Here is a 10,547-nt window from a genome sequence, read left to right as displayed (position 1 = left end):
TTATTCGATCCGAACTCCTCACTAAGATCAGCATAGGAGGTTCTTCCCAACAAAATTGTTCAGTTGATTGTTGAGTTCACTCGCTGAAGGTATTATGTCATATTAATGTATTTCTTGCTACTTTGAGGAATTAAAATAAATCTATTTGCCCCAAATAAAAAAAAAATTTATGTTCCAAACTTTGCTATATTGTTAATATTTAAGTAAGGTACCAGATTCATTAGTACTGAAGGGCAGGAGCCCATTAATTATATTTGTAATGGGTTCCTTAGGGGGGACAGGGTCACAGCAACCGAAACTGACTGAGCAACAATCACAAGACTATCTGGTGACTTTAAAACCAATAGACTGTTCTTTGCGCAAGAGCCGCGAGTTTTTATTTTATTTTTAAATATCAAAATTAAGTCTCCAGCGATTAGTATAAGACTTGAAATATTTGGCGAGTTCGTCCTATTTGTCTTCAGACCTGACACTCTCGGCAAATTTTACCCTCCTCTTCTTTTCGTTGATTTGCTTACGATTTTTTACGATTTTTATCCTGCCCTCGCCTTTGCGAGAACTCAACGAATTAAAAGCGTTAATAACTAATCATTTAAGATTTAATTTTTGACGATAAATCACAAACTTGTCTAATTTCTATTTATTACAGTTCTCTTGTAAACAAAGCTCGACCTAGAGATCGACCCAAATATCAACATAGGTATATTTTCATACTTCCGTACATTTCCAAGGAGACAAATCCAAACTTTCCTGGTATGCCTCACCCGACACCCCCTTTCCCTTGTTGGCTGAAGTTTACGGGTTTGTCTCTAGCCCCACCTACTCAAAGATTTGCTTCGCAGGTCCGATGTGCCCCTTTAAATTTAGGGAAATCCACTATACGATGATCTTAATCCAAGGTTGCACTTTACGCTGACACCATACACTAGAAGTGCAAGGCTAACTCATTGAAATCACTAATTAGGTGGTCAATCAGTTTTGTATTGTTGAATAGTCCTTTCAAAATATAATTGCCGGAAATTAAAAATGACACACAGCAACGCTAGGTTTCCAATAAAAATTGATATAATTGTAGTTGTAAGCCTCTTATTGGTCAATATTGTTCACTTACCTCGATCTCCTGGTACTTGAGTAGACATACTCCAATCGTATTTGCAAAAGCGGCGGAGTTACGACCCACGTGCTCCTGATTAAATTCACCAATTTTCTCTTGCACCTTTTGTAGCTGATTATCTTGACTGCAGTGATTTGGTTACAATTTGTTTGAATGTCAGTAAATGTCGCTTTTATTTTTCGGATTTAAAAGAAAGATCAAGATTCAAGAACCTTATAAAAATGTCCACAGAGGAAACCGAGGTAAGTATATTTGTTCCATGTAACTTTTTCCCGCCAGTGGAAGAAAGCCTGGTAATAGTTTCCTAGCCTGGTTACACATTGGTTAATTCCAGAGATCTTTGAGAGCTCATCCTTAAGCGCGCATGTCAGACAGTTTAGAGGGGAAGCAACACAGCGGCAAAATGAGTGCGCATGCTCTTAACGCACGCGAAAATTTACGAGCAGAAAGAAATGGGAATATCGGTATTTCCATAGCAACGCTATAGCGGCGATGTGGCGGCATTTTTAAATTTCATATTGTTTGTTTTTATTTCGTGGGGATAGGCCTTAGCATCAACAGATAGGGTTCCCATTTTCAAGAAAGTTTATTTCGAACCTGCTCTGCAACATATCTTCCCCCCCCCCCAAAAAAAAGAAAAAAAATTGGGCACGGGTGTCAATTTTAGTATTGAAGTTGAGCGTTCTTAACATGGCTACGAACTTCGTAAGCCCGTGTTATTGTTATGGCACTTGTTTGTGTCGTTTCTTCGGTAGGCAAACCGCCCGGTGAAAATGTTTGTTGTCTGAGAGAAAAAATACGCCATAGCTCTGCTCGTAAAGGAAGAATAATTGCCTTAAGGTGGGGGTAAACCTAAAAAATGCCCATTGTTTTTCATCATTTTTCTTAGTTTGGGTTTAGTTGAAAACTTAGGCAAACTATATATCCCTTAGGGTTAGGGTTAGACCCGGGGGTTAGACCCTGAACCCTAACCCTAACCTAACCCTAACTTATGACCTGAAGATCATGAAAAAAATATTTCACACTCCACATGTCAATTGTAATACGATACCGCTTATTTAATTGCGCCACCTGCTGGGTTCTACCAAGGGTTACTTAAGAAAAGATAACTCCTTCTGGTATTGCTAAAACACAATGTTTTTAGTATCAATTCAAAGAAGACATTTTGCTTATTGTTATGAGGAGAAAGATTTCTGGTATGTTAAAAACATTTCAAATGATGAGTGATTCAATTTGACAAAGGAAATTGAAGGTGTATTTCACTTCACAACTTTAAACACTGAAATGGTAGAACGAGGAAATGTTGTGTGTGAATTTCATTATCAGCAGTTACGAAAAAGTACCAACATCTGATCGTGCCCGCTACCTTCGCCTTTTTCCACTCAGAGTGATACACCCATTACCACGAGACTGGAAAAAGTAAGGTTTGTTATCGATCAAGGACAAGGTGGTGCACAAGTTTTCGGAAAAACGTCAACAAAACACTTGCCACGAAGACCACTTATAAAAAGTCAGGAGAAAAAACGTTGGATATATTGAAAGGCTGTCATCTCCTACTGCATATTCTAGTTTTACAGACCTCATCCATTTAAATAATAAACAATAAAATAAATGATGACATAATTCTCACCTGTGTGCACGAGAAGATCACTAACTTAAAGAAAAATAATCGTGCAAAATGGAGATGGAGTGTTATGTAAAATTCAGTTGGAGTGCAACCAGACTCCATGGATGGACAATGTGATTAACAAGTTGTAGACAGTGTAGCTAGTTGAACCTATTGTAGACAGTGTAAGTAGTTGTACCTGCTGTAGACGATGTAGATAGTGGTACCCACTGTTACACAACGATGTGTCTTACATAAAGTTTCCGCAGAATGGCTCTATGGTGACAGAATAATACAGCCTACACGAACAATCTTCAAAGTGGCTATATGTTGTTCTACCATGCAGTTTAAACCGCGTTGCGGAAAGATTTAACAGATAGTTTATTGCGAATATCATACTGTGCATTTCGCTAATGACAATGATTTTTCTACGAAGGAGAGTCAAATTGTGGACACCCGATTCCCTCGTGTGGATCGTTTGCGCTGCTTGCTTTCTGCAAGGGACTTTGCATCGCTGTGTGGTTTATCCTGATTTAACTTAACAGAAATCAGCTTACATTACATATTTACCACAAAGATTTTCTTGGTATGACCTTTATGATTTTCTTTTTATGAACTAAGCCTCATAGTGAATCTTGTTATTTAAATACAATTTCATGCTTGCACATTTACTTCAGGTGAGCCATTCCAATCATTTGAATTCCGGACCCAACCGTGACTTGTCGAAGAAATGTACCCATGCTCGTGGTTCTGCCTGTGTTTGATGGTAAGCTATGAGGAAAAATTTGCTGATCTTCAGCAAGTATGCACAAGAATCCATACTCATAAACACGTGATATCCGCACTTAATGCATTTAATTTATAGTCATAAAAAATTGGTTTAATTAATCTTTTATAAGGCACGCAAATTTTTAAGTTCAATGTTTGTGCAACGCAAAAGGCCAACTGCAGACCAAAACTAACACAGATCAATAAATCACTTACCAATATTTGAAGTTGGATTAATCTTTTATAGCTTTTTATAGGATGAAGATGAAGCAGATGTAGACGTGGAATTTGCAAGCGGCGGAGATTTGGAGAAAGTATCTATAAGCTTAAGTTCCTGTACACCAACAAGCAAGGAGAACGGAAACATTAAAGAAACACCTAAAAGTTCAAAAAAGGTTTGTGCCTTTTTATATCTTGTAGTGATAACCAATCTCTATACTCCCACAGAATGGAATTTAAATTCTAGGAAGTGGAATTGAGTTGTAAAATAAAATTCAGTGAATTACTTGTATCTCTTCATGAGATCCCCTCCCTCCCCCCCTTGACCTTTGTTAGATAAACATGCTAATTAGAATAAGAAAGATGGTCAGTTCTGAGCGCAGTAAGAAATAGAGAAAGTTTTATTTTTCGGTTTGTGATGAGCTTGGAACAAAGAAAAAATGTTGTTCGCCAAAGTGGAATTGAACCTAGGGATTTCATGCCCCGATGCTCACCACTGATCAAGCCACAGAGACTCTATGGTGAGCAAGACCCATTACAAAGTTTATTTAAGACACATTTTGCATACTGCTAGGATCAGCGAGCTATAGAAGTAAAGCATTGATTGGTCATTTTACAGACATTTAGGTGCAATGCTTTAAATGATGAATTTCTTGTATTTTCCTGCTGAACAATGCTGTGCTCAAGGTAATATGTCAGCTGGGGGTGATTTTTTTTTTTTACTCAGGAATCCTTGCTTTCAGGCATAGATTGATTCTTTCATTGACTGATCAGTTCTTTCTCAAATTATCAATTTCACATTTTCCGTGCTCTAAAATACAGTGATCAAGGTATATGCCAGAGGTGCAAAGCCTTTTTGCTGAGGAATCCTCACTGTTAGGCAATGGTTTATCATTTTACAGCACATGTAGGTGCAATGCTTGAAAAATTTTTTCTTTGCTCTACAATACTGTGATCAAGGTATATGCCAGGGGTGCAAAGCTTTTTTGTTAAGGAATCCTCACTGTTAGACATTGATTTATCATTTTACAGCATATGTACAGTGTAGGTGCAATGCTTAAAACATGTTTTTTTCTATGCTCTACAATGCTGTGATAAAGGTATATGCCAGTGGTGCAAAGCTATTTTGCTAAAGAATCCTCACTGTTGGGCATTGATTGATTGATTATTTGACAGCACATGTAGGTGCAATGATTGAAATAGTTTTTTTTCTTTTATCTAAAATACTGTCATCAAGGTGTACACCAGAGGTGCTAAGCTTTTTTGCTAAGCAATCCTCACTGTTAGGCATTGATTGATAATTTTTACAGCACAGGTTGGTGCAAATTGCCTGAAACATATTTTTCTTTTTGCTCTATACAATACTGTGATCAAGGTATACGCCAGACATGCAAGGCCATTTTGCCAAGGAAACCTCACTGTTAGGCATTGATTGATTATTTTACAGCACATGTAGGTGCAATGCTGGAAACATAATAATTATTATTTATTCTTTGCTCTACAATACTGTGACAAAGGTATCTGCCAGAGGTGCTAAGCTTTTTTGCTAAGGAATCCTCACTTTTAAGCATCAATTGATCATTTTACAGCACATGTAGGTGCAATGCTTGAAATATATTTTTCAAAATGATTAATCATAGATATCAAACTTTGAGGGATTTCATGTCTCATTGAAGCAAGTTAAATGTGTAAGTGAAAGAAATGAGCTAATAGCAACTTTCAGTTGTAGGGGATAGCCACAGAAACAAAGTTGTGTAATAGGCCTGGGAAGGTTTGGTGTTTGCAAGTTTACATGTATGTCTTTTCCAGTGCAGTCAAGTACTATTAATAGTGAATCAACTACTAAAGAAACTGTTGCCGAGGAAGCTTGTATTTTATCACATATTTCTCACAAAGCGTTTCCCTGCCTTTGGTGTAGTTTTTAGAGAACTACTTAACTGCTTGTATGAGAGGTTTGTGGAATTAACCCTTTACCTCCCACATCAAATTTGTAATTCTCCTTACTTCCAACCATACAATTCTTAGAATGGTAATTCAGAGAATTTAGTATTTGATCAACTAATTATCCCCAAATTGACATTTTTCTTTATTCTCATCACCTATCTGGTTGATATTGTATTTGTATTGTAAGGAGAAATTTTGTCTTGGTCACTCATGGGAGTTAAAGGGTTAAGGAAGGGATCAAACATTCATTTACCATTTTTAGAGCTCTTTAGTCAGGGAGTGGATGTGTTGAAAAATCATGGTTAGGCATTTTAATGCAATGTAGTCGGGATTCTTTTATCTTCATGGAGTAGGGATTGTCCACAATGACAAAAAGGAGATAATGTATTGATTTCAGAGGTGAATAGGGGTGATTGGCAGCAAAAAATAATAGACTTCAATGAGGCATGTAAAGTTAGGAAAACCAAGGTAGAAGTAATTCCTTCTGGATCAGAAAGAGCTGGACTCAAAACATGACATAAACACATTGATCCTGCTTTGTATGATGGTCTGTATGTCCCATGGTCAACTTCAGATGTTTATAGCTTTGGTTATATGGCAAGTACAATTGCAAAGACTAAGAAATCAGAACTAATTGATAAATTAAGTCTGACTTGTATGAGCAAATATAAGCAACTAGCATTTGAGACATTGGTGAGGAACCTTCACCCTTTAACTCCCAAGATCTTATTAGTAATTCTCCATACTGTCTGCCATATAGTTCTAGTGATGTTAGTTTGGAGAATTTGGTATTCAATCAACTAATAATCCTGTAATTAATGTTTTTCCATATTCTCATCTCTTGTCTGCTTGACATTGTATTAATATTGTAAGGAGAAATTCTGTCTTGGTCTGATTCATGGGAATTAAATGATTGTTATTGCCTTGTAAGCTGTTTAATTTTTCAGATTTGATGCATACAATATACAATGTACTTTTGAATATGAGTAGTCACATGTTATGATTTGTGTAACAATTACCATTTCAGTGGTTGAATATACATTGTGTTAAACAATTTGTCAATAAATATGCTTTTATTTTATTCAGCTTGTCTTGTTTCTGTTACCTTAGGTGGAAGATTGGATGTATAGATTTCAACTTCCAGCACATGTGAGTATAAAACCATATTATATAAAATATTTAATATTAAGGAAGGATATTTAAAATAGCAAGTAAAACCTTACTCATTCAATTGTTTGACTACTCTGGGCTACTGCGTAGCCATTATTAAACTTAAAACAAGTGGGTGTTGTGGATGCATTATTTACAGACTTTTGGGGTTTCCAGAGGTCATTTTAGGTGGGGTGTCCTATTGGAAGTCAACAATTCTTGTCATATGTGTGTTAAAAGTGTTGAATTGGCCATATAATTTTTTATTTGATGTTCATACATTGAATAATCCTTTTGTACCAGAAATTAAAGATCAAATTGTACTGGTTTTAATTACCAACTGAAGATACTACAGCAAAAAGGAAAGGGCCCTCAATAAGAAGTGTTTACATTATCCTACCAGTAACTGTCTTCTACCGAAAGAGACCAGAGGCTCTTTTAATTTTAGAGCAGATTATTGAAAATAGAAAAAAGAACAAACAAACAAACAAACAAACAGAAATGGCTGTGAAATCAGTGTTTGCATCAAATAAAAACATGCTATTGACTGCATGTAGCTTCACTTTTAATGCCTAGCTGTGTTTTCACACACTTTCCTTGGCCCCAAGTTTCTAAACAAAAATACCTATTGATCATGAACTTGCCAATGTATACAGTTGTAAAATTAATTATGAATTGTTTGTTTTGGTCATTGATAGCCAAGGGGAGCATATCTTTTTTGGATATAAGGGACGTTTTCCAAATTAGTCTAGTTGATCACTCAGCAACCTTTTAGTTACAACTTTCTTCTTTTGAGACTTTGTTTTGCTCATTTTTATGGGGTTAGGTGACTCATTTTTTCCATTTTTATTATTTTTTCTTTTTACAGAGAACAGCTTCAATTGATGATGAATTGTTGAAGTCCTTTCAGCCTCAAATTGTGGCCATTGGTGAACAATTTGATTTTGATAAACTATTTATCATCTATGAGGGCATTAATCTATGCAACAAACCACAACAAAGCATTGTAAATAGCATTGTGGCTTTGCTGTCATCATTTTATATATTCAATATGTGGTTTATAAAGACAGCAAAGCCATATTGTCCTTCCTAGAGCAGGCCCTAATGGGTATTGGCCATTAGGTCATACTTTGCTGAATGTCAGCACTTTCTTTAACCCTTTAACTCCCATGAGTGACCAAGAGAAAACTTCTCCTTACAATCTCAGCACAATTTCAAGTAGAAAAGTGATGAGAATAAAGCAGAATATGATCTAGGGGACTTTAAGTTGATCCAATACTAAATTCTCTCAAATAATATCAAAAGATTGTGTGACAGATAGTAAGAGGAATTACTAATACGATCTTGGGGGTGAAAGGGTTCATGAAATTTCAGAATTGGAATCATTGGTAGAATTTAATTTGTAATTTTTGTTTAAGTACGAGGAAATCAGTACAATTAACGTTGTACATTCTCAATACTGTGGTTTATAGCCCTTTCACAGCTGTTTTATGCACATAAGAAGCAGCAATGTCAGAATTTTTCCGGTTAGACTTTCACATCAAGTTTACAGTACAGCGGTCAAATTTAAAATACGTCATGTAAGCTTCAGCACTTGTTCCTCACGAAAATAAACGATGGAGCTTTGAGGTCCTACGGCAGTTTCTTGATTTTGTTTGAGTATTTTGTGGTTGTCATAAAATAACCACTAAGATATATTTCTTTTGAACAGTTTTCATGGGATTTTTACCTGTAAGCTAAATGCGAGTACAAATATTTTTTATAACGTGCACATCATGAATAGCATTACACCGTTACTATTTTCTTCCAGTATCGCTCACTAGGAGGAGAAGAAATATTACTAAATGCGTGATCGCGTAGTTTATAGCGATTCCCAAAATCCTAGATTAATGAAGACAAGCCATCAAACTATACTTCTCTGTTTTTGTTTACTCACATGTGGCTCACAGATAAAGATATGCAAAAACTAATAAAAATGTTTTCAGTATGTTTGAGCTATTTACTAGGTTATCAATGCGCTAATAAGCCCGACAGTAACGTTTGAATTTTGAACGGTAATGTGGTCTCTTAAAAAGTAAATTATGAGAGAGATTCTCCGCGCAGCGTTGAGTCCGTTGAGAGAAGTTCAATGTTTTTTACTTACGTAATACGAAAAAATTTGTCAACACTGAAACGTCAGATAATTCGTGAAATAACGAACGGGAATTTCAGGAATTGTACACACCCTATGTTTATGGGGAATTCTGAAGTAAATGACCCTCCCGATTTTGTTTCCTCAGTATGCGAAAAGCTCCATGGATTCCTTCACTAAAATACCTCGAAAAATTAAAACAGTTTCGCGAGTTGTGCAAAAATCGAATGCTACTGGTACGTTTCATTATAATTCAAACTCTGTTTTCAAAAGGAATTCTCGCCTTTATTGGTCCGTGGAGGCAATGCCGAGTTTCATTGCTTACGATGGTAAACGGTTTGCCAAAAATTTGGATCGGTACATTACCACCATTGTGTTCAAAGACGGGAGACGCTGCAAATGCATAATTTGAAAAAGTATTTCGGTATGCTAGATTACGCATTAAGAGTGTTTTCCAAGGGCTTTCCTATATATGAAATACTTTTAAATATTTCAACACTTTTACGCCCGGTGCGTGGCGTAAGTTTTTTACAAAATTGCGGCAAAAGATCAAATCTCTACAAGGCCCACACCGAACTGATAAAGGCAAAAAAATCATCTAAAAATAAAAGAAACTGCCTACCATTTTTCGAAAACTTCTTGCGATTTGACTCCTTTGAGTGTAAGGCCTTCTTTACAAAGCATGTGGAACTAATAAGAAGAAACCTCTCGAGCATATCCTCGAACTCGTCTCTTTTCCCGTCGAGATAACCCACGAAGTACTGGTTTTCAACAGAACAATTTTCAAGGTTCTCCTCAAGGAAGTCAATCTCCGATTTATTTAAAGAAGAATGATTAGTCACCGCCATCATTACGCATTCTAGTGTCTTAATCAAAAATTGTGTTCGGTTTTTAAATGTCATCCTTTCGCGGGCTTTCGCAGTATTCGCGGGTTTCATAATTTCCCCACTGACCAAAATTACCGTGTACTCTTACGCTCCACGAATGCCTTCGATATAGCGTGACCCCCATCTTAAAGGCTGTGTCCCAGATATGAAATATTAATCAGGCGACGAAGAGGTATGTTAAACAGTTGTGGTAAGATGTTTTTACATGATGTAGGAATTTTTGTAGTATATTAAAATGTTACCATAAGCGGTTCCTAATGCTTACTCTGAAACGTCTTTTAGAAAAACAGAAGCAACATTGTGTTCGTAAGTCCGCACACTATTTCATTTGTTGGACTTTAGCCAATTCTGATTCACCGAGCTTATGGGCCTAAATTTCTCCAAATGGAGAAGTCAATCGAGATATATATTACTCACGTTTACCAGGCAAGCGATGAAAACGAACCGTGTGGCCGGGCGACATCATATTTCGTCATGATGCGACATTCAATGATCATTTGATGCTTTGACTTGTTGGTTCGCCATGATGTTACTAAGACTCTTCCTCGATTAACTGAATTGTTACCCGAAGCGTTTCTTAATGTTGACTCTAAAGCAGGTTAAAATTGAAACAAGACAGTATTCGTAACATCAGACTGATTTGATGGACTGTGACTCTTTTTGATTCCGCCGAGGTGAGGGCCTAAATTTCTCCTTCAGGAACAAGCAATAACTGACCGAAATCTTTAT

General features: G+C 36.4%; 2 protein-coding genes across 3 annotated transcripts in view; both read left to right on the top strand.

Annotated features, from left to right (window-relative positions):
• Positions 1 to 2,992: 2,992 nt before the first annotated feature.
• On the top strand, positions 2,993 to 8,435 carry LOC131789987 (uncharacterized). Of its 2 annotated transcripts, none has more exons than XR_010719046.1 (5): positions 2,993 to 3,306; positions 3,398 to 3,486; positions 3,736 to 3,883; positions 6,762 to 6,800; positions 7,669 to 8,435. XR_010719046.1 is itself a non-coding variant. In XM_066173832.1 (5 exons), exons 2-5 carry the CDS (start codon positions 3,451 to 3,453, stop codon positions 7,891 to 7,893), a joined length of 438 nt encoding a protein of 145 aa, XP_066029929.1. In that variant the 5' UTR covers positions 2,997 to 3,306; positions 3,398 to 3,450; the 3' UTR covers positions 7,894 to 8,435. The 2 variants fall into 2 exon arrangements, 1 of the variants encoding a protein (XP_066029929.1); XM_066173832.1 differs by having other exon boundaries at positions 2,997 to 3,306; positions 3,746 to 3,883.
• A 1,477-nt stretch (positions 8,436 to 9,912) lies between these two features.
• The window catches only part of LOC131772171 (uncharacterized), a 49,744-nt gene continuing 49,109 nt past the window's right edge, over positions 9,913 to 10,547 (top strand). Inside the window, exon 1 of the mRNA XM_066172864.1 lies at positions 9,913 to 9,990. The gene's annotated coding sequence lies outside the window, so the exon portion shown is untranslated. The remainder of the gene's footprint in view (positions 9,991 to 10,547) is intronic.

This window comes from Pocillopora verrucosa, chromosome 10, assembly GCF_036669915.1.
Source record: "Pocillopora verrucosa isolate sample1 chromosome 10, ASM3666991v2, whole genome shotgun sequence".
NCBI lineage: Eukaryota > Metazoa > Cnidaria > Anthozoa > Scleractinia > Pocilloporidae > Pocillopora > Pocillopora verrucosa.
This window is presented reverse-complemented; position numbering and strand designations above follow the sequence as displayed.